The sequence below is a fragment of the Panthera tigris genome, chromosome B1, assembly GCF_018350195.1.
Source record: "Panthera tigris isolate Pti1 chromosome B1, P.tigris_Pti1_mat1.1, whole genome shotgun sequence".
NCBI classification, from domain to species: domain Eukaryota; kingdom Metazoa; phylum Chordata; class Mammalia; order Carnivora; family Felidae; genus Panthera; species Panthera tigris.
This window is the reverse complement of record NC_056663.1, coordinates 160,628,670-160,655,768: the sequence shown is the minus strand read 5'-3', so window position 1 is coordinate 160,655,768 and position 27,099 is coordinate 160,628,670. Positions and strand designations below refer to the sequence as shown.

The following is a 27,099-nucleotide window of genomic DNA, read 5'->3' as shown; positions in this document are numbered from 1 at the left end:
CGGTTAAGAGCAGGTGGAGAAACTGAGCATAAAGAATTACCTACAGTCCGGCTCAGCATTTTACCATGGTGCCAGGCGCCTCTCTTGGGCCACTCGATTAACAGAAATGGAGAATGTGGGGGCCTAATTCGTAATCCCCGCGCCCCAATTCCGGTGGGTTTCCGCACCACCTCCGCCACCAGCGGCGTCCCTTCTCTTCCCTCGGGAGCGTGCTCGAGGGCCTTGCGTTGGACCTTTATTGTCTGGGGAGCACCTGCCAGGTGGCGGGCTCGTGCCCTAATGTGCACTGGGTGCCGGGCTTCACAAAGCGCTCGGGCAGCACCTCCCTCGTCCGGGAACCGCCTCTGATCGCCAGACCACATCACAGGGGAGCAGGAGAGGTGGAGAGATGAAGGGGCTCCGGGGTCAGGAACTGGCGGCGAGGGCCAGCGTGCCCTCCTCCTCCCCGCCGGCTCAGCCCCCGGGGATTAGCACGTCGAAAGAGCAGAAGCCAGACGCCGCCAGGAGGGAGCGAGACCCAGGAGGGAGGGAAGGAGGGGAGGCAAGGAGGGGCGCGGAGAAGGGGCGTGGCCGGCGCGCAGGGGGAGGGCGCTGGGAGGAGGGGCCGCTGCTCCGCGCTCGCGGCTCTGGGGGCTCGGCTTTGCCGCGCTCCGTGCACTTGGGCGAGAGCAGGAACGTGGAACGGACCTCCGATCCCAGCGCAGCCACCGCGATGAGAGGCGCTCGCGGCGCCTGGGATTTTCTCTGCGTCCTGCTCCTCCTGCTCCGCGTCCAGACAGGTGGGAGAGCGCCGCGGACAGTGGGGCCGCGCCCCCCCCACCCCCCGCCCCGGAGCAGCCTGTGCCCCCCAGGGCTCGAACCCGCAGGGGTTCGTCGGCAGAGGTGGCTGACGGCCCTCCGGTGCCCTTGTTTTTCAGCCTTCGGGAAGATTCGAGGCGTCCCCAGGACTCTCCTGCGCCCTGCCTCGCTCACCTGTGCAAGGAGCCCCTGCCGCTGGTGGCGGGGGCGCTGAGCTGGGGGTCTTCCGGGAAGGAGGGCAGCTGGGGGGCTCAAGAGTGGGTGAGGTGCGGCCGCAGGCTGCGTTCGAGTTCGGGGTTGCTTTTGTGCCGGGGGTGCGCGGGGGCACAGGCGGGCGGGTCCCGGGTCCGCACCCAGCGCGTTATCTCCGCGGTGCGAGGCGCGGCCACTGCTTCCTTTTGTTAAAAGTTGCGCGTGTGTGACCGGTGCACTGGAGGAGCAGCCCGCAGGTTCTCTGCCGCGCCGAGGGCAAAGTTGGAGAGCCTTTTCTTTGCTCTGTGGCTGCCGCTTTCCAAACCGCGGGCGCTCTTTGTGCCCCAGAGCTGGGGACCGACCCGCTGCCGCCTCTGCTCGCTCTGTCCTCGGGCCCTCCCGTTAGGCATTTTGCCTGGGAAGCGCACTGTGTGCGGCTCTGGAGCCGGACCCCGCGAACCTAGAGGTGGCGGCTACGGGGACAACTTGGGCTGGGCGTGTGGAAAGCAGCCGCTAGGTTGCAGACTTTTTGCTTTTGTAAATCCCATGCCAAAGGCTCGCCCCTTTCCGCCGCGGTGCCGTTTCTTTCCTGCCACGCGCCTCCGAGCGGCTGGTGGCCGCGTTTGCCGCCTGCACCGAGAGGAGGCAGGGACCTTGCGCTGGAACGCTCAGGTCTTCGACCTGGTCTCCTCCCGGGTCTGGCCAGAATGCCCAGACAGGCTGGCCGGCCTCTGCAAGCCTCTGGAATAGGTGTCTGCGACCCGTAATTGCGGGTCCCCGTTTTCTTTGGGAATTTTGAGATCTGCAACACCCCTTCCCACGTGATAGCTACACTACTTAAGGGCCGCCTGGGGCGGGGGTGGGAGATGGAGTGGAACTTTCTGCAAAATCTTACTTGGATCCTAAAGCTGTAGTGAAAATCCGGTTTTATCTGCGCGGGAACTTAGGTCTGAAGGTGGAGGAGGAGGATTTGCAGGCTCCTGAAAGCCCTCCGATTCCTGCCCCTTCTTCCCTTTTTTTTTTTTTTTCTGGGTGTCGCTAGTGCGCGAGCGAGTGCAGATCGCCCAGGTAACCCCTGAAACCCTGCTCTCTCCCAGGTCATTTTTTAACGACCTTCAAGGCTTACCTCGCTGATGCAGTGGGCAGAAAGTGAGTCTGAACTGGGATTCACGGGCTACAAAAGGAAGCATCGCTTTGTACTATTGTGGTACTATATTAACTACCGGTCAGTTTCCCATGAAGTCTCAAGGTGTAGCCTCTTCATTCACGGGCTTGAACGGCATTGTGAGGGCTTTCCTGTGGAGGAAGAGAAGCCTTGCATCTGGACCCGGGGGGGGGGGCGGGAGAGAGATTATAAGTGAGTGCCCAGATTCCGTGGCGGATTTGACCGCTCTAAGCTCAAATGACACATTTGGTCCTTACGCCTTTGTGCCTTGGCATTTTTAATTTCAGTTATGCGTGCGGACCCGAATAGGGCACTAGAAGGACAAGGGCAGAATAGTTTCCCCGTTTTTAAAATTAAAAGAATCAGTTGCTTCCTTCCTCCTCCTAATTATCCGGCTTCCTCGAACAGATTTTTGGCAAAGGGAATTTAAAGGTCTGGCTCCTGGGGGGCAGTATGGTATAGTGACAAAGCGTAGTGCTGCCCTTCTGGTTCTCCTTTTCCAGCCATTTATTAGCTGTGTGCCCTTGGCAGGTCGTTTCAATTCTGGAGATCCCAATTTCCTCAAGAGGACAGTGAAGCATCTGCATCAGGAACGACCCTTTGGGTCCCACATTCTCCTCTTCCAGTGTTCTGAGTGTAGACTCCAATTTTTCTGAATTCCTTCCCCGATTCCTTTCTGTCTCCCTGAAATTCCTCTGCTTTTTCTGGTCACAGGGACCACGGGGGTAGTAGCCTACTGGTCCCCTGCCCCCGCTGAAGCGGGGAGGTGTGGTTTATCCTGAGTCTTCTTCAATCCACATGTGTGCCTGGTTTCCCTTTGAATTCAATCAAGGAGGTGTGGGCTCTGTAGGACCCCCCATCACTGCTCCCCTCAGTGTTTACAACACCTGTGCCCAGCAAGATAAGCCTGTAAGGAATAGTGAATCATACTTTCCCCTCGTTCCTGCAGGTGTGAGGCCAGAGTCAGAGCCAGAAGCTGGACACAGGACATTTTGGATGTGATCCTGTTGGGAATAACATGATGGTCTTGGAAAGGGATCCCAGAAAAGTCACATCCCCATTCTCGTCTTTCCCACTCATCCACACATTTTTTTCTTATGACTTGATAAATTATGTATGCTGTGTTATTACAACACATTTTTCTGACATGCCTTAACTTTCCCTTTATGTGTCTGTTGTACATAGTTGTTCTTTATTCAAAACTGGGCCAGGCCCATGCTGGGGCCTTTGCATGGTGTTTCTAGTCCTCTCAACAAGCCCTAAAGGTAGTGCTATTACAATTCCTACCATTTCATAGCCGGAGAAACTGGCTGAGGATGAGTCAGTTACCCAAATAGTCAGTGGTAAAGCCTGAGATTAGCCCCATATGCCCAACTGTATACCATTCACATGCCTTAACAGAATCAATTGTGAGATTCATTGGAAACTATTTGATGAGCACATAGTATATGCCAGGTATCGTTGGAGATTCTGGGAATACAGGATGGTCAAGGTCACTACCTAGAATTGCCTTTCTTAGGATGTGTGGGTGAAAGTGTTCTCAATTTGAGGGAAGTATTCACCGGGAAGGGGAGTCATTAAATGTAGCTCGTGTGGAGGGTATGCAGGCACTCGACCCTGGGCATGAGGGCTGTATGTGTTAGATGTGCCATTCCAGAAGCCCTCAGAAATGAAGACAAACTGTCTCTAAAACGATGGTGGAAAAGTCAGTTGAGATATTTTGCCATCCACCTTTCCAAAAAATAAAAATGGCCTTCGCATCATATACTTGGGGCATGCTCTGTGAAAGCGAAAACTCCCAGGAATGAGTTAACGCCACTGGTCATTCACCCCGGATGGGCACCATGAGATAGAAGGGCAGTTTACCCCTTAGAGATTTACCACCCAGACAGATCGTCAGAAATGGGCCAGGTGTTTTTGTGGGCTCCCTTGTAGAGCATTTGCGTACAGGTGTTGTTTTGATGATGGGTTTTGCTGCTGTTGTTGACAGCTGCTCGAAGCTGCTCTTAGGATTTTGACTCATTTCCTCAAGTCTCCCCCAGCTGATTAAAGAAGGACACCAGGAAATGAGCTGTGGTGCCCTGAGCGGAATTCTTGGAGCTGGCCTTGCAGGATGGGAACCCCTGAAAGGCTGTGGTCAAGGCTACAGCAGCATGATCCAGAATGAATTTAGTTTAACAGTTGACAGACTGCGATGTGGGAAGTGCTTTATTTTGCCGCATTCCTGTGTGTTAGCTTTCAAAACAAGGGATTGAAAGACATTTGAAGGGACCTTAAAGACGCAAAATTTCATATGCAGTTTCTGTAACCTGAATAGAGAGCTTCGGGGGCTGCAAATCCAGAGTGAGGAGGGCCTACTGGGGAGTTAGCAGAGGTACAAGTGTGAATCCAGGGCAAAGCCAGTGTAAATCTTTGTTGAAAGTGAAGGGACCCAGTAAGCCTGGCCTGTAGTACCTCTGGTTTTGGACATTTTGGACATGAAACAGCCCATCTTTTGACCTCAGATTCTGAATACGTAAGAGCTTACAAGCTGATAATCCATGAACCTGTTTGGTACCCCCCCACCCCCAAGTGATGCTTTATTAAGGAAACATCAAGGCAATACTTAAGAATCTGGAGAATTTATGTCAAGAACTCGATTTCTCTGTTCTCTTGAACTGAGGGACTGGTCCTCTTTAGGAGGCGCTAGGCAATACCACTCTCTACTGCCCTTAGACATTTAGGCATTTAGCCTTAGGCCCTGGTGAGTGCAGATGGGACCATGCTGGTACCTAGCGGACAGAACACAGGCCTGGGGAATGAAGACAGCCTTGTGTTAGTCTGCTGGCCCCATGGCTGACACATTTGGGACCTTGGAGCCAGTCGGCTGCCCTGCTGAACTTACTTTTTCATCCTCATTTCAGCTGTGTGACTTTGGCAAATTACTTAACCTCTCAGTGCCGGTATACGTGCTTCTACATAATACATTTTTAGGATCGTGCTGCCTGGCACACTTTTAGTACAAACATAATACATGTCAGTCATAATTATTATCTATAAAATAGGAATTATTGTTATTCCAGAAATGGAAATAATGCCTACTCTAATATGATTGTCCTAAAGATTAGGAAGAGATTCTTGTACAGGTGCTTGGCACAGGGTCTGGGATGGGACAGCACCTAATAAACGAGTAACCTCTGTGACTATGTAGAATTTGCCGGTTTCTCTCTGTAATCTTTGCAAGTAGGTACCAGTAAGTACTAACGTGACAGCTTTTAATGTGAAGTAAACTTTAATTTTTGAGTTTTATATGGCTTTTGACCTAACAATTCGGAATCACTACTCAGGGACTGAACAGATCTTGGCCGTTTTTTTTTTTTTCTCCTTTCTCCCAGAAAGACAAACAACCCAGAGGATTTCTCCAATGAAAGCATTCACATCTGCTGATTTTTCCATTCACCTTATGCTTTAGCCTTAACACTTTGCTTACGACACACTGTTAGGTATCTCCAGTGCATATCTTTCTGACAGCTAGGTTTTTGACGCTTGCAAACTTGAAGCTAAATTGTTAGCCAGCACAGGTGGCATCAGAGTTAACAGCTCGGGGTTCGAAAGGGACAACCTGGGTTTTTACGTACTTGGCCCCTTGCTGGCCGTGTGATCTGGGAAGAGACTCTTCACTTCTCCATAAGCTTCAGTTCTTTTTTTTTTTTAATTTTTTTTTTTCAACGTTTTTTATTTATTTTTGGGACAGAGAGAGACAGAGCATGAACGGGGGAGGGGCAGAGAGAGAGGGAGACACAGAATCGGAAACAGGCTCCAGGCTCCGAGCCATCAGCCCAGAGCCTGACGCGGGGCTCGAACTCACGGACCGAGAGATCGTGACCTGGCTGAAGTCGGACGCTTAACCGACTGCGCCACCCAGGCGCCCCAAGCTTCAGTTCTTTTTATGTGACTCAGAGATGATGGCATGGGCTCCCGAAGAGAGTGAGTGAGGTCACCCACATGCCTAGTATGGTGTCCTTGATGGGGACAGCACAGGGACTTCACTATTAGGCTGATTTTATTGTTCCTCTTGCAGGTTTGTCTCTCAGGAAAAAAAAAATTGGATATAGTTTAAAACCAGATTATGTAGAGGAGTTTTTATGGTATAAAGATGAAATGTATACATTTAATGTCTAGTTTTTGTTTGTTTTTTTAAGTCCACCATTAGTAAGCAATGCCTACTTGCCTCCCTGGTTCTTTGTTTTGCCTTGTTCTTAGCCCGTTTCGGTGGATACAGATTAGATTTCTGGATGCAAGCTTAGGAGGGGAAAGCTCTGTAAAATGGCCATTTTCTCAAGGTGAGTAAGTAAGGGTAGCTCACATAGGGTCCATGAACCCTGTGTGATGCAGCATTGAAAGCACCTGAAGAGTGAGCGGCTTTTCTGTGACTGCCTTCCCTAAGAGTGAGGGACCCTGCTGAACTTGGCTGTTGCCCCAGGCTGGACACACAGTGGTGCTCCTGGGTTTAATATCTCCCTTTCTCTAGCACTTATAGGGTGCGTTGAACATAAGAAATGCTCAATAAACATGTCAGACTCCGTTTAACAAAGATCTATGATTCCCTAGGCCTTGGTCCTTGCAGGGACTGTAGGTGTGGGCTAGAGGTGGGGGAGGGATGGAGTAAGAGCACAGCGTCTGACCAGAATCGCATTTGGTGTCCAAAGAAGTGCAAAGTGCTCAGGCAGGATTTCAAAAGAGAGACGTTTATGTCTTGGTGGGCAGATGATAGCGATCAGCGATCTTTCAAAGTGTCCATGTGGGAGATAATATTTGAGATTCATTTCTGCGCGTTAGAGGGTAGAGTGTCTGTAGGTGAGGCTTCGATTGGGAAAATGGGGGATGTGGAAATAGGGGATAAGACATTAAGATCTCATTTGAGGATTGTCAGTCCTTGCACTTGGTGTGATGGTTGCCGGGGGAGGGGATAGGGAGGGGAAGAGGCTGGAAAGGTGGCCTCTTTGATTCGCTACAAGGAGCACTGTAGGGAGGGGATATTTAATGCTGCGTTTGGTCCGGATTCTGAAAAGAGCTTAGAGGTCAGGGCCAAGGTGGATCTGAGCCAGTAGTGGCTCTCTGGGCTTTGCTTACTAGGCCAGGACCGCTTGCTCCACCTTGCCGTCCAGTCCCCAACCTGCTCCGAAAACTTGGGCCACCTTGCTTGTAGGTAATGAAGACTGGAGGAGGTGTGTGTGTGTGTTTACCCTTTTGTAAAAGACACACATTAATATTTACTATCTGGATCATTTTTAGGTGTCCAGTTCAGCCGCGTTAAGTACATTCACATTGTTGTGGAACCCCATCCCCAGACCACTTTCCATCCTGCAAAACTGAAACTCTGCGCCCATGAAACACCAGCTCCCTGTTATCCCCTCCCCCAGCCCCTGGCAGCCATCATTCTATCTTCTGTATCTGTGAATTTGACTACGCTAGGGAATCATTCGGTATTTGTCTTTGTGACTGGCTGATTTCACTTAACATAATGTCGTCAAGGTTCATCCATGTTGTAACATATGTCAGAATTTCCTTCCTTCTTAAGGAGGGAAATGTATGTATATGTGTATGTATGTATGCATATGCATATGCACATGTATAAGTTTCTGCCATATTTTGTTTCTCCATTCATCCACCAATGGACACTGGGTTGCTTCTGCCTTCTGGCTGTTCTGAATAAGGCTGATATGAACACGGGTGTACAAATACCTCAAGGAGAGTTTCTCAGGGGCCTCTTCCAGGATGGTTCGTGTCATGGCTAAGCTTTGTGCTGATGGGGAGGGGAGCTGGATAGAGGGACAGTCAGACTCTTTAGATGGCCTCTGGGTGAAGGGGTGAGGGCCAGGGTGTTAGGGTGCGTGCTCTGGAAAGAAGGGAAAATACTTAACGAGACACGAAGAAGATAAAGGTAGCCGACTGAATTCACTTGGCAAATTTATAGGCATCTTGGGTGTGTCAGACGTTGATGAGGTTGAGGCGAAGGGGAGCGGGAGTTATTATAGGCGTGGGTGACTGGGAGAACTGGTGGGACCATGGAATTGATGGAAATAAAGTCAGAGGAGGAGCATCCCGTTTGCAGGGAGGAATATGTTGGACACTGTTGTGTTTGTCTATTGACTATTTACAGGCTGCATGAACTTGAAACTCCATTTCCCAGACATGATGGTAGATACAAATGAGATTCTTCTTGGGCGGTCAGGTCCATGTGAGAGCAAAACTAAACCCCAAAAATCAACAGAACTTAGCTGTGTAATATCAATGGTGGGATATGGGGATTATGAAGAATTGTGCGTTGTGTATCAGCCATATGATGAAAAGTAAATTTTCGTGAAAAGAAATACATAGCAGAAGGATAAGTCTGTCTTCATTCTTTGGGTTACACCTTTATCAAAAAGTTTATTTTTGAGAGAGAAACAATTGCACAAGCGACAGATAGGGGGAGAGAGAGAGAATCCCAAGCAGGCTTTCCACCTTCAGCATGGAGCCAGATACGGGGCTAGAACCCACGAACCATGAGGTCATGACTTAAGCCCAAATCAAGTGTAAGATGCTTAACCGACTGAGCCACCCAGGTGCCCCGGCATTAAGCCATTTTTAAAGGATGTTTATTGGTTTTCTCAGAGAACAGAATGGACATTTTGGGCTTAGAAGAGGACACAGAGTTGATTAAAGCTTTGGGAAATTGGCCCTTTGAAGGCAACTTAAAGAAATTGGATTTATTAGGCCAGAGAAGATAAGGTAAAGAAGTTTTAGTGAATGACAGTCTTCAAATATTTGTAATATGTGAGTGAAGAATGGCACAATGAAAATAGTCTAAATTGCCCCAGAAGGAAATTGAGCTTTTTTTTTTTTTTTTTTTTAGGGAAAATTCTTTGATTGAGGTTTGGAAAATACTTTATTGCATTACCAGAACTAGTCATAGGGTCTTGGCTGCAAATATGAGGAAAGCCAAATAATTGTCATTTTGAAATGGTCAGGCCCTGCTTACCTCAGCTGGTTTGAGGACCCCTTTCTGGGCCTGCCTGGAATCTTTTCTGAATAAAATAGCCGTTTTTCCTTCTTCACTGCTTTGGCTTTGTATTGAGTCTTCCCTAAATTCTGGTTCGACTCCAACATGATCCACCACTCTTCACCAGTTTTGGCTATGCCGAAAATAGCCAATAAAGAGCTCGCAGCTTCAAAGCGGGTTGTTGATCTGTTGGGGGTTGGGGGTATCTAGCCACAGATGGATCGTGCGGCGAGGTAACTTTAGCCGAGCGCCAAAGTAAGAGGAACGAAAGGAAGTTCGAGGTCTAGAGAAACTGGAATCGATCATAATTAACCCTCACCTAAGAAAATTGCTATTTGATCTCCCAACTGACGGATACTTTCGAGAGAAAGCCAGTGGTGCTGCGTGTAGGCGGAGAGATCTGTAAGGACGAGGGGAGTCCTTCTCCCTTGATTACTCGGGGGTGGATTGTTGGCTCTGTGGTTTACCCACCAGCCGGACTTCCCTTCCCACCTGTCCTTTCCCTTTGGTCATTTCATGGTCATGGCTCGATGTACGTATCAGGTCAGCCCGCCGTCCGGTAGGGGAAGGCGGTAGAAATGAAATTGCAGTTCAGCAGCTTCCCGTTGATCACACCATTTCACTTGTCATGCCGAAATATGTGATGATGTCTGAGATGTGATCCCTGTGTTTAAGGAGCCTAGGAGCTGTGGGAAGATAAGGGCTGGGGTGGGTGCTAATGTAATACGATTTGTAATAAGATTTAAAGAACAGCCCTGGTCCGGAAGCCAGGATGCATATTCATTACCACTGGATTAGAGGAAGAGGCATCACTTCTGGGGGAGAGTGGCTGATTCAGAGGAAGATCTGGGGCCTGAGTTAAATCTTGGTTAAGGAACTGGTTAAGGTATGAATCCAAAAGGAAAGGGTTATAGTTAGCCAGAAGACTCCCATGGAAAGAATCCGCTGGAAGGTGAGATAGGGTAATTTCTTAGGATTTTTATTCTTCAGCAATTGCCGTATTTCCTATAATGCCATATGCGATGAGATTTTTGTTAAGTGTAATCTGGTCAAGCAGTTACTTATTCAGAGACATTAACTTTCCAAAATGGAAAAGTACAGACCTCACTTCTGCATGTATTACACATACTATATGTACAATGCAAATCCAGAGGAGGTCCACGGATATGTACTTTGAGTTGCTTTCAAGTCCGGGGCTGATTACCCTCCCTCCCCTGCCTGCCTCATCACCGCCAGCGAGATTACAGATTTTGTAGGCTCAAATTCCAATAGTGGCCATAGATGATTTTTGGTTCTTTGCTTATTAGCAGATTTTAAATGTCGAGTAAGATGATAATCCAGGCTTGTAGCCGTCTGCATAAATTCATTTGTTTAAAAAAAAAAAAACAAACAAATCCAAAACAATAACAAGCAAAACCCCCAAGCCTTGATAAGGGTCCTGGATGGTTTAGGACATGTTGAGATTCTGCCCTGGGTTCTACAGCCCTGCTTTATAGGGTAATTAGAAGGTAATTAGGGACACTGGTTACTGCCCTTCCCAAAGCAATGAGCAGTTGGGGTGGGGGGAAGGTGGCTGTTTGTGGGAGGAAAAGTCAATCACTTAAGGAAAAGGTATATATGGGGCGCCTGGGTGGCTCAGTCGGTTGAGTGTCCGACTTCTGCTCAGGTCATGATCTCACAGTCTGTGAGTTCGAGCCCCGCGTCGGGCTCTGTGCTGACAGCTCAGAGCCTGGAGCCTGCTTCGGATTCTGTGTCTCCCTCTCTCTCTCCCCCTCCCCTGCTCATGCTCCATCTCTCTCTGTCTCAAAAATAAATAAAAACATTAAAAAAAATTTTTTTAAAAAGGAAAAGGTATATACAATGGCACCTGCCAGGGAATGTCTTGTTCCTAACCAAGTGGAAAAAAATAATAGGAAAAACTAAAAGAGAAACCCTTACTCCTTTTCTTGTTATCTTAAAGTTCTTGAGTGAGGCAAAACACCTAGCTTCCTTTGGGTTTACCCCAGGTGACTCAGGTTATTTCAAAGGGTGTTAAAAAATTCTTCAAAAACAATCCCAGGCTGTCAGTAATTTAAATAGAATGACCTATGCAGGTTGGTCAGTAAGCAGAATTGCTTAGCAAGACTCAGAACAAAAGAGGGATTATCACAAAGAACTTTGGAAATTATTTGGTATTGTCTTTTTATTGGAAGGAAGTATTTATGGAAAGGAATCTAATATAGATTTGGCTTCTGGGGAAAACACTGGCGATTTTGGAAGTGCGAAGGGGAGTGGAGGGGAGGGGCATTGGCTCTCTGTTACTCTACTTGGCTAGTGCATGTTTAAAAGAAAACAAGACCGTGTTTAAAAAAATTGAGAATTATTCTACTTGGAAAGACTGTGGGTACTTTTAAAGTGACTCGGGATTTTAGTTTGTAAAATATTTTAAATGCATTTCCATTCTGACTTTCCCAGATTTCTTTTTTAATGGGTGATGTTGAGTCAGTGTACCTTGGGAAGATCTTCATTTTAAGAAAGGGCCTGGTAAGACCACACGGACTGGCCTTTAGGCTTCTTGTCATTGTTGAGTTAAACCCGGATTCTTTTTTTTTAAATTTTTTTTTTTAACGTTTGTTTATTTTTGAGACAGAGAGAGACACAGCATGAACGGGGGAGGGGCAGAGAGAGAGGGAGACACAGAATCTGAAGCAGGCTCCAGGCTCTGAGCCATCAGCCCAGAGCCCGACGTGGGGCTCGAACTCGCGGACCGCGAGATCGTGACCTGAGCTGAAGTCGGACGCTTAACTGACTGAGCCACCCAGGCACCCCTAAATCCGGATTCTTAATCCAAAAATATGTCGCTGGAACAGCCACTTGAAAATGGTTGATTGGGAGGTCGAGATGTTTTTTCTACTTAATGATAATATTGTCAGGATATTTACTGCAGGGAAATAGTAGACACATTCCCAGTTCAACCAAAATGCATCACTTTCATAAAAAAAAAAAAAAAAAAAGAACCCCCCCTTCTGCTTTTTGAAATAAACTAGCATATGTAGAAGGGTTTATGAATTTTTTAGTAGATCTGAATGTGTAGCCTAATTTACATTTCTGCATTTTCAAGGGATATTATTTAAAATGATCACCTTAGTTTCAGAATGACTGCCTCCTGAAGAGAGAAGGGTATAACCGTGAACACACAGAGCAAAAATCCTTGTCGTGTTGGGGCTCCTGTTCCAGAGAATTCTTTTTGGTCTCCTGAGCCCAGGCCCACAAAGAACCCAGAAAGAAAAGTCTAGGGGTCTCTCATAGAAAGCTTAATTTAGATTTATTTAGATTTATTTAGATTTATTAATTTAGATTTCTTTCGGTTCCGCATTTTGGTCAATGAAGGAAGGAAGCAGAGACAGGTAAGGTTTACTCAGAGGGTCTGGAGGACTAAGTTCATGGGGAAGGAGGGACTGACTCAGGGAGAGCTTTTTATGGTATTAGTCCCTTGAGTCCCATCTGCCACAGGTCCTGCCTTCCGAAGGGCTGAGCTCTCACTTCTGTCCTAGCTTTTCTTAGCTGGAACAGAACAGTCTCCATAACTTCAGAGCCACTTGAGCAGTTCCTGGAAGGACTCACTGAAGGGGGCTGAACAAAGCATGTGAACACAGACAGGTGTCTTCACTTTCAGGACATCGTGGAGCCTTTCCTGTGCCAAAGTGCGTTGTCAGTCTGCAGGCTTGGAACCGTTTTTCTCAGAATGTACCAGAATGCTTTTTCACAGCTGAGAGAGATGCTTCAGGGGTCCAGGCTGAGTGCTCCTCAGTGTGTCTCCGGGATTAGAGGCTCTTCACCTCCTTTTAAAAAAATTTTTTTTTAACGTTTATTTATTTTTGAGACAGAGAGAGACAGAGCATGAACGGGGGAGGGTCAGAGAGAGGGAGACACAGAATCTGAAACAGGCTCCGGGCTCTGAGCTGTCAGCACAGAGCCCGAAGCGGGCTCGAACTCACGGACCGCAAGATCATGACCTGAGCCGAAGTCGGCCGCTTAACCGACTGAGCCGCCCAGGCGCCCCTCACCTCCTTTTTAAATTCTTTCATTGTTTTCTTGTTCAAATCTGGCTGCCTTTGGGTTTAATAATAAGTACGATCCACGGATGGCACTTTGGGTCTGACTCAGTGCCTTTCAGCCACTGACAGGTGTTCTGTGAGTCATGTCCCACTCTCCTGTTCCTGTAGGTGGCCTGGGTGAGGGGACAGCACGCTGGCTTCATCTGATTTTTTTGCATCTTAGCCTGAGAGTGGCCTTTCAGAGATCCACGGTATGATAAGCTCTCCGGTTTCAAATCAAGCACTGTCCCGGTGAGGTTTGACCCTGGTGAATTACTGAGGACCGTAAAGTTCTTCTGTCCATTCTTGGGCATCTGATAGGACTCTTGTTGCCTTTGGCATTGTTAGTGTTGATCCTCAGGAAGGAATCCAGGATATAGTCTGCCTAGCGATGGAAAGTGGTACTCCCTTGAGTTATAAGGGCAAGAAGGCATCCCTACTGACTACAGCTTCGGTAGAAGCCCATAAGGATTCCTCAGGTGCTTGGTAGGATGTCACCTAACAATTTTGATGAAACACCCCTGCTTTAGGAATACAAGCATGGGTACTTAAGTAATTAGGAGATCAGTTGCCATAATATGCTTGCTCTAGGGTGACAAGACTAGTGTTTGCGAGCCAGAGAATTCTTCTTACCCAGTGTAGTTATCATTGGTTAGTACTGACTGTTCTGGGTGAGAATTTCAGGGCCTAGTTTATTTATTTATTATTTTTTTAATGTTTATTTATTTTTGAGACAGATATTATTATTTTTTAGCGTTTATTTATTTTTGAGACAGAGAGAGAGCATGAACAGGGGAGGGGGCAGAGAGAGAGGGAGACACAGAATCTGAAACAGGCTCCAGGCTCTGAGCTGTCAGCGCAGAGCCAGATGTGGGGCTCGAACTCACAGACCATGAGATCATGACCTGAGCCGAAGTCGGACACTTAACCAACCAAGCCACCCAGGCACTCCTTCAGGGCCTAGTTTAAATAGACCCTGTTTAAGTTTGCGATCAGTTAACTAGAGAAGGGTTTAAAAAAAAAAAAAGCAGGGGGCCTATGACTTAGATGAATTCCTTGGATTGTTTGAAAACCCAGTGGTAGCCATTTTAAGATGGAACAATCCAACCTCACATTAACTTTAAAATAAGTATATATATGGGGCACCTGGGTGGCTCAGTCGGTTGGGCAGCCACCTTGGGCTCAGGTCATGATCTTGTGGTTAGTGAGTTCGAGCCCCACATCAGGCTCTGTGCTGACAGCTCAGAGCCTGGAGCCGGCTTCGGATTCTGTGTCTCGCTCTCTCTCTCTCTGCTCCTCCCCTGCTTGCACTCTGTCTCTCTCTCTCTCTCTAAAAAATAAATACACATTAAAAAAAATAAAAAATATATATATAAATAAATTATGGGGACATATGAGACATAGCTAATAGTGTAATGAACTTTCATATGCCTATCATCCAGCTTCAACAGCTGGATCAACAACTAGTCTTTTTGCTTTATCTCTGTCCATCTCATCCTGCCGTTATTTTGAAGCATATCTCAGGCCTTACGGAATTTCGCCTACAAATGTTTTCAGCATGTAGTTCTAAGGTACAAAGATTCCCTTCCCCTAAACGTAATGGTAATGCCAGTGTCACAGCCTTCCAAGTCAGTATAATTCCACGATGTTGTTGATGATCCAGCATTCACATTTCCCCTACTGAAATATAATACATATAAAGATCTATGCAAATAACGTCAACATTTGATAGAATCCAAACAAGATTCACATATTGCAGTTGGTTGATGTGGCCTTTCAGTCATTTCTTATTTATTATAGATCCTAGTCCCCCATTTTTGTTGAAGAAACGGAGTGCTTGCCCTATGCGATTTTTCACAGTCTCTCATGTGGTCAACATGCTGTCTGTTCCCTGTATTTCCTGTAAATTTATGATTTAGAGGTTTGATCATATTCATATCGAACCCACAAATCGTGAGATCATGACCTGAGCCGAAGTTGGATGCTTAACCAACTGAACCACCCAGGCACCCCTGTACTGATACCTTTCATATAATACCCTTGTTTTGCTCTTTCGGGTATGGGGTGGGGTGGAGGTTATTCTCTCTTGGTTTCCTGCTGTGAGTAACATTTAAATTATCTAGAAGCCTGTTTTTTCCTCTCCCTTTTCTCCCCCTAGCTTGGCATCTGAAGTAATATTCTTTCACCCCGGTTACTATCTGTACAATCAGCAAGCATATGCTACTTTTCAGATAGTCCTCCCTCCCCTAATTTTGCTGACAGCTGTACTGCAATTGCTTTATCATAATACATGGCAATCCTACCTTCTATTTCCTTTGTTACCACTCTTTGTTCTACTGGTAAATGTATGTTTGATCCTGGCCACTGGTCCTTATGTCCTGTCTTCCCTGGCACTTTGGTTTTCTGAAGCTCATCTTTCACTAGATGCCTCAGGAAGCACTCCTGGGAAGTATTTCCTGAATTCTATGTTCATAACAGCTTGTCTGTCGCTTTTATACTTCAGAGTCAGGTTGGCTGATATAAAATCCTTGGCTCATCTTTCTTTGCTCAAGTATCTTTAATATTTTACGGTAGCGTCTTTTGCCATAAAGTGTTGTCAAAGTCTGCTGACAATCTGATTTTCTTTCGCTCGTGTTTCACTTGGTATGTTTGCCGAGATATCCAAAGGAGTGTATTTTACTTTTGTTCTTTGAAGCCCAGAAGTATTTTACAGTGTTGGGTGCTTTGCATTGATTTTTCTAGGGACACGGTGCACCACTTAAATACGTACTTACCCAAGGAAGTTTTCTTGGGGCAAAGCTTTTGCTATTTATTCTACACTTTTCCGTTGGCTTTAGGAACCCCCATTATGTGTATGTTAGATCTTCTTTGCCTGTCTTCTATGTTAATCACTTTCTCCTAAATCCTTTTAGTGTCTTCATGATTCATGTAAATGTAAGAATTTCGTTCCTCTCCATATTCTGGTTAAGGCAGTATTCATTTTATTTGTTCTTGTGCTTTTTTTTTTCTTTTAAATTTACCCTTCATTTCTGATTTTTTTTTCTTTTACTTCTAATTCTTTTCTTAGTTCTTTACCTCCAGTTTCAAATCTTCCATTTTCTCCAATCAAGTAACTTTGGGGTTTTAAAAATCCTGGTTTGTATGGTTCTTTATAGCTTCTTTGATTTCATGTATTTCAGCTTAGTTTGAAACTACTGGGTTATAGTTTTCATCTGTTCTCTTTCCTTCTGGCATGATTTTTATTGCCTATACTAGGGATGTCATTCTGTGCCTTGTTGTGTCTTTAACTATTTGGAATTCCACTGTGGTTCTTTTCTGTTGTTCACCATGAGTTTTCCTGTATTTCCTGTAGCATTTCTGGCTTCACAATTCTAGAGTACCACTTACGCTGTTTTCAAAGAGTGGTCTACTTTTCTAAAGTCTAAGGTCTTACAATTTTGGTCCCCATTCCCACCTGCCCACCCCAACCTTTGCCCCTGTTTTGCTCATCTTAGATTCATCCCCAGCAGTTTCTCCTCTCTATGAAGCTTTCTCCTTTCTTGTTAATTCATAAGAATCAGATGTCCCCCACCCCAGAACATTCCAGGACATCAGACACTACGTGGGTCACAATTCCCTCTGCACTTACTAGTGAAATTGGAACTCGCAAAGCCCTTTGCCAGTTTGTGTGGGTGTTCTCAGAATGGCTCTCTGAACATTCTAGTGAGCATCTAATGGCAATTTTTGAAGCTGTTGGTTGGTTGTCCTCACCTTCACATACACAGGGAATACCTTGTCTCCTGCTTTTGTTGTCGACGCTGTCCCTAGGTTTCTGGTTCTGCTCTGTTTGTCTGTTTTTATGGTTAGTATGGGTGTGGGTGGGGGAGATTCAGTAATTATGCTGCTGTCACTGCAGCACCTTTGCCAGAATCTCCGTAGACTTTTTTTTTTAAGTTTATTTATTTTTAGAGAGAGAGGGATAGTACAAGCAGGGGAGGAGCAGAAAGAGAGAGGGTGAGAGAGAGAATTCCAAGCAGGCTCTGTGCTGTCAGCAAGGAGCCTGATGCAGGGCTCGAACTCACAGACCGTGAAATTGTGACCTGAGCTGAAACCCAGAGTCAGATGCTTAACTGATTGAGGCCCCCAGGCGCCCCTCTCCGTAGACTTTTTTTTTTTAACATTTATTTATTTTTGAGACAGAGAGAGACAGAGTATGAACGGGGGAGGGTCAGAGAGAGAGGGAGACACAGAATCTGAAACAGGCTCCAGGCTCTGAGCGGTCAGCACAGAGTCCGATGCGGGGCTCGAACTCACGGACCGTGAGATCATGACCTGAGCCAAAGTTGGACGCTTAACCGACTGAGCCACCCAGGCGCCCCATCCGTAGACTTTTTAACATGAGATTTGGTAACCTTTCCGTCTACCAAACTGGGACCAAAGTAGCAAAGCCTTGAAACATTACATCATCGGTAGTTGACTTTATAAATCATTTTCTTCCAAAATAAGTTACCAAAAATGTGTTGCAGAGAGAAAAGTTAGTGGTTGTAACTATCCGAAAGAGTGGAACTGAACGTTTTATGGTCTACCTAGCATTTGCTTTCTAAGCTTATTGTTTATGACAAAATGTAATGGTTGAAGTTATCAGACTACCAGGAAGCTCGTATCTGAGCTATTGTTTCTGAGGAAAATGTATAAAAAGTGACAGATTCTGCCATTGTTTGCTGTAATATCCCTTGAGTTCTAAAGGAGATCATGCTATTTTATGGTTTTAAGAGCATTAGACCACATTTAAACTTTTAATATCGGCTAATAAAGATAAAATCATTAGTTAATTAGGTGCATTTTTCACTGTCGGCTTTTTTCCCCCCATGAAAAATTTGCATATCTCTAATTACAGTCATTTGGAAAAAATGCTACCAGGACTTGACATAATATTAATTCAGATTTCCAGAAATACTAAATATCCTTCCTCCAATGTGAGTTTCCTTCAATTGGCTATTGATTTAAATGATATGCTAAAAGGTGATGATTTCAGAATTGGCCTCTCCCTCCACCCACCTTTTTAAAGGAGTCATTATTCTAAAGTCCTATAAGGAAGAAGTAAAACTTTCTCAGTGGGCGTATTGGAAACTTAAAAAAAAAAATTCTGGAAAACAGGGGTGCCTGGGTTGGCTCAGTTGGTTAAGCGTCCAGCTCTTGGTTTCAGCTCAGGTCATGATCTCATGGTTTTTGAGTTTGAGCCCCACATCAGGCTCCATGCTGACAGTGTGGAGCTTGCTTGGGATTCCCTCTCCCTCTCTCTCTGCCCTTCCCCTGCTCACTCTGTCTGTCTCTCTCAAGATAAATAAACCTAAAACATTTTTTTTTAATTCTGGAAAACAAAGTAAAGTCGTTTTCAGACATTTCCTCTAATTTTCTACAAAAAAGATTGAGAGGAAATCATTTTGAAAACAGAGCTGGTCAGTACGAATTTTTTGCAAAAGGATCGCAGGCCTAATGTATTGTTCTAAGTGAATGTCACCCAAGAAAAATTAAGGGAAAAGTGAACATTCATTAAGCAAATTGACCAGCAAGTGTTCTGATGAATGTCGCAACAAATTTGAATACACTAATTTTGTCCATTACTGTGCTTTTAGACCAATGTGATTGTTTTGGTCTAATTATTTTTTATTTTGTTTATTCAAATGTAGAATGGCTGCAGAATTTTGCAGCGGTTTTCCGATTAGCAGTTTAGCAAATTGGTGGATGGTGTGTGAGCTCCTCACCAAGCGATGTCTGTTCGGCGATAGGGCTGAGTGCAAGAACACTGATCGTCTTGGGGGAAGCCTGCACTGCTGTTTGCTCTGCTTTCCACCCTCCTGCAAATGGGAGCTCAGAGGCCTGCACTGGATTAGCCTGGGCTGTGGGCTTGGGCTCTGGGCCCTCAGATGGAGTGCACCAGATTGAGGTCTGATGTGCTGCAGAAGTTGTATTTGCCACCCAGTGTCACTATTCTGGAGTCCCGTAGCTGTGACTGGTGAATTCTGCAACATTTCCCACTTCTAAAGCTTGGGGATTCGAGAAATCTGTGCCCGAGCGGCTGCCAAAGCTTGTCAGGGGGACCCAGCGCGAGGCCGATTTCTAGGTGTAAAAGCCAGGCAGATTTGCTCACTCAAGAAAATCTGTTTTTGTAGGTTTGCTTTGACTTCCAAGATACAAATACTGGTAAAATTTCTTTTCTTTTCTTTCTTTGTTTTTTTTTCTTTTCTTTTCTTTTCTTTTCTTTTCTTTCTTTCTTTCTTTCTTTCTTTCTTTCTTTCTTTTTTTTTTTTTTTTTTTCCTCTGCTGCATGAGTGCTATAAGTTTCTTCTGGTAGCTGACCATCTTGTGGGGTTGGGGAGTAACTGCTTCTGTAAGTGTGGTCCCGGACCACAGCAGGGGCATCACATGGGACTTCTCAGAAAGGCAGACTCCCCGCCCTGCCCCAGACCTGCTGAAAGGGGAAACTCAGAGCAGGGCCCCGCGGCCCATTTTCACAGCTTTCTAGGTGACGCTGGTAGAAGCTGAGGTTTGCACACCAGTGGTCTAGTTCTCGGGCTTTGTCACAACGTCAGGCAGTGATAATTGAAAAGTTAAAGCTCATGTGGCCCCTTGAATGTCAGACCAGGGTGCAATTCTCCCTTCTCTTTCTGTGGCGCTTAAAAAGACAGATATGAATTTCGGTTAGTCCAGACAGGAAAACAGACAATTGCAGTGCCGTGGGCTGGGGCCTCAGTAGAGACTGCAAGGGGCCTCAGTAGAGACTGCAAGGGGCCTTTAGAGCATGTGCATGTGCTGGGGGAAGGAACAGGAAGGCCCCTTTAGAGGTGGTATTTAACATTTTTTTTTTTTAAGTTTATTTATTTTAGATAGAGCATGAGTGAGCGAACACACGGGGCAGGGGCAGAGAGAGAAGGGGACAGAGGATCTGAAGCGGCCTCTGAGTTGTCAGCACAGAGCCCGAAGCAGGGCTCGAACTCACGAACCGAATGGGGAGATCATGACCTGAGCCCCTCAGACACTAACTGACTGAGACACCCAGGCGCCCCTAGAGGTAGTGTTTGAAAAGTACTTACTCTTCTCTGATTAACTCAGGTAGATCCCACTCAGGGCATCCAGTGTCTCCTTTGGATCTCTGTTTTGCACACAGTGCCTCATGCTTCACCGTAGTGCTTTCTTCACTCCTTACAGGTGTCCTGCTCCTTCGAGCTGTGGCTTCTGCAGGAGCCGCCCCTCTGCCCACTGCCAGGGGACCATGTTGCTCCCTGGTCTAGTGCACTTCAGGTCGCAACCGGCTTGTTTCCTTTGCAATCCTTTTCAACCCCCCAGGGTGGGTCAGGTCAGCTCCCACAGTACAGTGCGCTTCGTCATATTCATCACATTGTAATTATACAATTGTATAATTATTGGTTCATTGCTCATCGGTGGAGCTAAATATAAATGCCATGAGGGGGAAAGACCTTGCTTATTCCCTGCTGCCCAAGGTCCCAGAAGTAGCAAGCATTTACTAAATATTTTTAGGCGAATGAATGAATGAATGAATGCATGCATGCATGAATAGTGGTGGTGGGGGGGCGTCCCCTTTTTATCCCTGGGTCATGGGGCTGGTTAATGTATGCAGTTGGAGAGAGGTGTCACCAGAAAGTTTTATTCACGGGAGCAGTTGCCATCACCATCAAATCCTAGTGCCAGAAGGGCCAGTCCCTTGCACGGTGGCAGCAGAATCTCATAAGCTGATTCTCATTTGGGGGGTCTAGTTTTGGGGACACCCAAGAGAAGAGGTTCTTGAGAGTTATTATCCAGGCATATGGAAAGGAGAGAAGTCCTCTGCTCTTGGACACATTCATAATACATGTGCCAGAAACCAGCAGCTGGAGTGGTCAAGGTGGCATCTGAGACGTTTTCAGGGAAATGGCTGTTGTCCCCACTCCCCTCAGAGTGTCCAAGAGGGGCTGCCTGCTTTGCTTACAGGATCTGATGCTGGGGCACTGTGTGTCTCCCACCCACTTCCAAATCCATGTAATAGAACAACAGAGGTGCCCTCCTTTGCCTTATTATTTTTTTTTAATTTTTAATGTTTATTTTTGAGAGAGAGGGTGCAAGAGAGAGAGAGAGACAGAGGGAGACACAGAATCTGAAGCAGGCTCCAGCACAGAGCCTGACGCAGGGTTCAAACCCATGAACCACGAGATCATGACCTGAGCTGAAGTCGGACGCTCAACCGACGGAGCCACCCAGGCATCCTTTGCCTTATTTTGGCCTGTTTGTCTTGACCTGGATAAAGTAGAGTTTTTCATTTCTGTTCCAGAAGGAGAAAGCATGGCATTTACTTCCCAGAGGCAACAGCTTCAAGGTGGGGACATGTGTCTCAAATAAGACACTAAGTGAGCTGTGCTGATGCTGTATAGGATTGCCAATAGCATGCACGTGTTTATAAAACTACAGATATTGAGAATGAGGGCTCAGGGTTTTGTGAAGACACAGTTTTCAAGACGTAGCGGGTAAAGGTGCTGACATGCTTATGGGAATCTTTTAATAGAACTGATCTGTTGCCTATTTATAAATTAGTTGATTGCTGTGGTTTTTTTTTTTCTTTCTTTCCTTTTTTTACGTTTGAGACACAACATACCCTCTCATACTTATTGTAAACCCCTTTTAGATTAAGTGAGTGTAATAAATGCAATGTATTTTGGAACAAAAGTCATAAACACAAATGCCCGCTCAAATAGCTACAATCAGAAGAGCTATGATCTGTGGAGCTGGCCAGGACCGTGGATGGCACACATGGCTGTAATTTTATGTTTTGGTGCCTGTGTCCTTTGTTTATCAGATGCCATTTTCCCTCATAACTGCAGTCCATCCATTACCCCCCCCCCCCCCCCCCCCCCCCCCCCGCCCCACGCGCTTTCCTGCCCATCCTGGAGGGATGGATCCCAGCGTGGCTCTAATGCTTTCTTGGGTACTCCCTTATCCTCCTTCGCTGCTATCATGCACAGTAATTGTAGCGGTAGTAGCAGCAAGACCATTCACTGCGGCAAGGTACATGCAGGATTTGGAGGTGAAAGAAGAATCCTGAAATATTGTACCCCCTGCTAGAGATGTGAAAACCGAGGCTTGGAAAGGTCAAGTAACTTCCCCCAAGTCTCACATAGCTTGGATTGCGATCCGTGGTTCTCTGCCTCCGAAACGAACACCTTTTTTCATTCCTGTTGCTTGACTTGCTCACCCAGGCTCAGAGAAGCACCACCATTTCCAGGCTCTGAGCTTGCTTCTAGACTTTAAAATATTGCTAAATAAAGTTACAGAAGTTGCAAGACTGGTACAAAGAGCCCCTGGATACCCTTTACCTAGACTCTCTGATTTGTTAACATTTCGACACTTTTATGTTGTGTATATACATACTATTGTTTCAGAACCGTTTGAGAGTAAGTTGCTACTATGCACCCCTTCCCCTCCCCTCCTTCCCCCCTCCCTCCCCCGCCAAACTCATCTGAAGGAGACCCTGCCTCCTGTATTTTATGAGAGCACAGAGGCCACCTAGAATGAATTCCTTCTTCTGCCCTCCACCCAAGTGTGATCTTTTCCCCTTTCCTCTAGGGTGGGACGCTGGGCCAGAGAGGGACACTCTGGGCTTTTGCCCTCAACCTTAGTCTGAGCTCTTCAAATTCAACTCAGACCCTACAACTCCTCTGCCTTCCCGGAAATTGATTCTCTCTAGCACCTTAAAAAAAAAAAAAAAAAAAAAAGGAATCTCTTCTTGGCAAGGTAACACAAAGGCAAATAAAAGGGAGCTTTCTGAATGTTTCTACCTATTCTGTAAAAGGAGGAGAGAGGGGATTCCCCCTCTGCTTGTTATCCAAAGCTGCAGCTAATTCAAGTCTGTTTGCAAGACAGTTATCAATGCTGGTAACCTTTTTTTTCTGGTAACTGCCTCAGATAAAATTCCCTTTTTTAAAAAATTAATACTTTTGTTTTTACTTCCTTTGGTATAAACCAGCTCTGTGGCTATAAAGTGACATTTTGAAAGTGGAAACAGAAGGAGAAAAGGTTCTGTCTGCTCTGTGTATGGGATGGATGGGAAGGTACAATTTCCCTTATCTGATAGATCCATTAAAAGCAGGATTTACAGGGACACCTGGGTGGCTCAGTCGGTTAAGCATCTGACTTCGGCTCAGGTCATGATCTCACGGTTCGTGAGTTCGAGCCCCACGTCCAGCTCTGTGTTGACAGCTCAGAGCCTGGAGCGTACTTCAGATTCTGTGTCTCCCTCTCCCTCTGCCCCTCCCTCACTCACACTCTGTCTCTGTCTCTCTCTCTCAAGAATAAATAAACATAAATTTTTTTTTTTTAAAAACAGGATTTAAAATTTATTCACTAGTCAAATGTATTGATTTACCCATTATGGTGAAAATTAGCTTAAATATCTACTTAAGCCAAGCATAATGCCTAGCATTTTTTAGAACTAGAAAATCCGAGCGGTCTTTCAAAAAAGACCTTTGAAGACAAGGTTTCAAAGATGCCTTAGGAAAACAACCCACATGTCAGGATGAATGGATATATTACAGATGGCCTCTGTGCATACAATGGAATATTACTCAGTTTTCAAAAGGAGATTTTGACACATGCTACAACACGGAAGGAAGAGCCTTGGAGACATTCTGCTGATATAAACATAAAAGGACCGATATTTTATGGTTCCACATATATGAGGTTTCTAGAATAGCCCATTCATAGAGACAGAATAGAATGGTGGTCGCCAGGGGCTATGGGGCAAGTGGCGGTGGAAGGGGCAGTTTCTGTTCAGTGAGTATAAAGTTCCAATGATAAAAAAAAGTTCTGGAGGTGCCTCGTGGTGGCGTTTGCACAACATTGTAATGCCAATCAAGTGTAAAATGAAAAATGGTTAAAATGGTAGATTTTATGTCCTGGATGTTTTGTCTCCATGAAAACCAAGTTGAAATGCCCCAGTTGGCGTAGATTTGTGTGTATATATAAATACGGACAAGCTGGCCCCTCACTTACTGGCATTTTATTTGAGGTCATTAGAATTAGATGCTGTGGAAGTAGGACTAGCGCTTATGGTTGGCATGTATTATTATTAAAGTTTTCATGTGCTGCGAGCCCAACCTCATTTCCCCTCCTAAACCTGGGAGTTGGCATTTTGAGGAATTCTTAGTTCCCAGGAGGAGGAAATGGGATGGTGATTAGTTAGCATGGGTGCATCCTCGGTCCTTACCGGCAGGCACTGCCACAGCCGCGCAGGGCAACACTAATGTGAGGGTAGCTGATGCCCGACAGGTCCTTCTGCAAAGTCTTGCAAGGATCCCGCCTCTGTCTCTGGAGCATGCGCCTGAAGGTGAGCCACACATGGCACTCTGCCTTGGTGCTTGGCAGGACTTGGGGTAACACCGGCCTCTGGCTAGTATGGCTGACCTTCCCCAACCTCTTTTTGCTCTTTTCACTTTGTTCCCAATCCTTCTTTAAGTTAAGGAAGTTAAAGTTGAAAGAAGTCAAAAGCTCCTCCTCCCCCACCCCAAACTTCACCGATGGTGAGGGTCTCCTGGTGGTTATTGTATTCAAATCCTTAATGCTTCTTATCAGGTTCAGATTTCAGTTAAGTGCTTTCCAGAACTCAGAAACACGGAAATCTATGTATTTACAACAGGAGCTGTACTGGGCTGCTGGGGAAAACCCCCTGGAAATGAGAAAGTTCCTCTTTTCTGTTGCAGGGATGGATCCTAATATATTGTGCTTGTCAAATCCAGACCTTATCTGATTCCCCAAAGACCGACCTCATAATGGCGGAGAAGGGTTTCCTCTCCCTGTGTGTCTTTGTCTGAGATCAAAAGAGGAAGTCCTGCTTCCTCAAACATTGGGTTGTATTTTTCTTCGGGACGAGTGAGTAGGAAATCTATTAAGTAGTCCCATGAAAGTTTCTGCTGCTGGTGAGGCATGCAAATCTAGAAGGAATCTTGCAAAATAATCAGCTGAGAAGGGTCCTTTCAGTGTTGAGTGATACTCACCTCTCCACACCTCTGTTCACATTATAAGAAGTTAAGAGCCAGGGATCAGATTCCACATTTAGGCCCTTATTCTGTGTTCACACATGAGTTTTATTTATTTATTTATTTATTTATTTATTTATTTATTTTATATTAAATATAATTTATTGTCAGAGTGGTTTCCATACAACACCCAGTGCTCATCCCAACACGTGCCCTCCTCAATGCCCATCACCCACTTTCCCCTCTCCCCCACCACTCCCCCATCAACCCCCAGTTCACACAGGAGTTCTAAAACAAAGTGATTAGATATTATTTGTATCCTAAGAGAATCATTGCTATTCATTCTTGCCACAATTAGTCGAGTACCTTTTATGTCCAGCCACTGGATCTTGACCCTTTTATGGCCTAAGTACTTGATTACGGATCCTAAACTTCGAGAGCTTTTGATGGCCTCTTTATAATTTTTCAGAAGAGGAAACTGAGGCCTAGAGAACCTAAGTGACTTGCTCAAGATTTCTTTTTTTTTTTTTTAATGTTTATTTATTTTTGAGACTGAGAGAGACAGAGCATGAATGGGGGAGGGGCAGAGAGAGAGGGAGACACAGAATCCGAAGCAGGCTCCAGGCTCTGAGCCATCAGCCCAGAGCCCGACGCGGGGCTCGAATTCACGGACCGCGAGATCGTGACCTGAGCTGAAGTCTGACGCTCAACCGACTGAGCCACCCAGGCGCCCCAAGATTTCAAATCCAGAACTTCTGTATTCCCTACCATTACATTTTTTTCTTCACACCCTTCACTAACTGCTGAAGAGGGAAAAAAAAAAAAAAAAGGCAGTTATACATTTTATCTAAAGTATATAAATATTATTTATCTTAGCAGAAACCAAACAATTAATAATCTTGCTTATTCCCCCCAACCTGAGAAAAGCTTTGACAGATGTCCTGTCTTTAAAAGGCATTTATTGGAAGCTTGAATCTTTGCTGCTCGGTCCTCTTTGTAAGTTTCCTGAGAAGAAAGCAGAATATTTAACACCTCCTTGATCTTGGGTCTGCTTTGCTTGAGGTCGGGGGTGGGGGGGGGTGGGTGGCGGGGCGGGGGGAGGTCTTCTCCTGCCACCAGATGGCATGCTTGTGAATCAAGAAGCAGTAGAATGAAGGAATTGAAGGTACAGCCGCAGAGAAGCTCCCAGTTGTACCAGGTTGAGGAATCTGGGGAAGTGCTTTACAACAGAGGACGAGATGTGCATTCTTTCACCAGGGATCCCAATAACAGCCATGAGAGCAGGAAATGCAAGGACTGCAGATAAGGTGTGATCAACACAGGTGATTCAGTAGTTCTGGGTTTGTCCAAGCACGCACCTTACTGGTTCTGTGGTTAAGGCAGAAAATGGAGGAGCTGACTTGGCCCCCAGGAGGAAACCACTCTCCGTGGCAGAGGCAGGAAGGGCCCAAACCACAGGTGAATCCACCTAGGCTGAAAGCCCACAGAAAGGTGGTGGGTGAGAAGGTAGAATGGGGTGGGGGCGGGGGGGGGGGGGGAATGCAGCCTGGCCCTGCCTTCCGAGAGATGAGCACCCCTGTTTATGGTGGGACATCCGTTTCTAGCACTGGGGAGCCTGATGAACCTCTCTTCCCTGGACGTCCATGACAAGGCAGGACCCACACGTGGTACCACTGGCCCCTTTGTACCCCTTTCCTGGAAAGAGCAGGTCCAAAGAAAAAAGACCTGGAGGGGCGCCTGGGTGGCTCAGTTAAGTGTCCGACTCTTGATTTTGGCTCAGGTCATGATCTCATGGTTCATGGGATTGAGCCCTGCATGGGGCTCTGTGCTGACAGCACGGAG

General features: G+C 46.0%; 1 protein-coding gene across 1 annotated transcript in view; it reads left to right on the top strand.

Moving 5' to 3' along the window:
• The first annotated feature begins 639 nt into the window (after positions 1–639).
• KIT (KIT proto-oncogene, receptor tyrosine kinase) overlaps positions 640–27,099 on the top strand; it is an 86,472-nt gene continuing 60,012 nt past the window's right edge. The window contains exon 1 of the mRNA XM_042984511.1: positions 640–779. Within this exon, the coding sequence (XP_042840445.1) occupies positions 713–779 (67 nt within the window). The 5' untranslated portion in view covers positions 640–712. The remainder of the gene's footprint in view (positions 780–27,099) is intronic.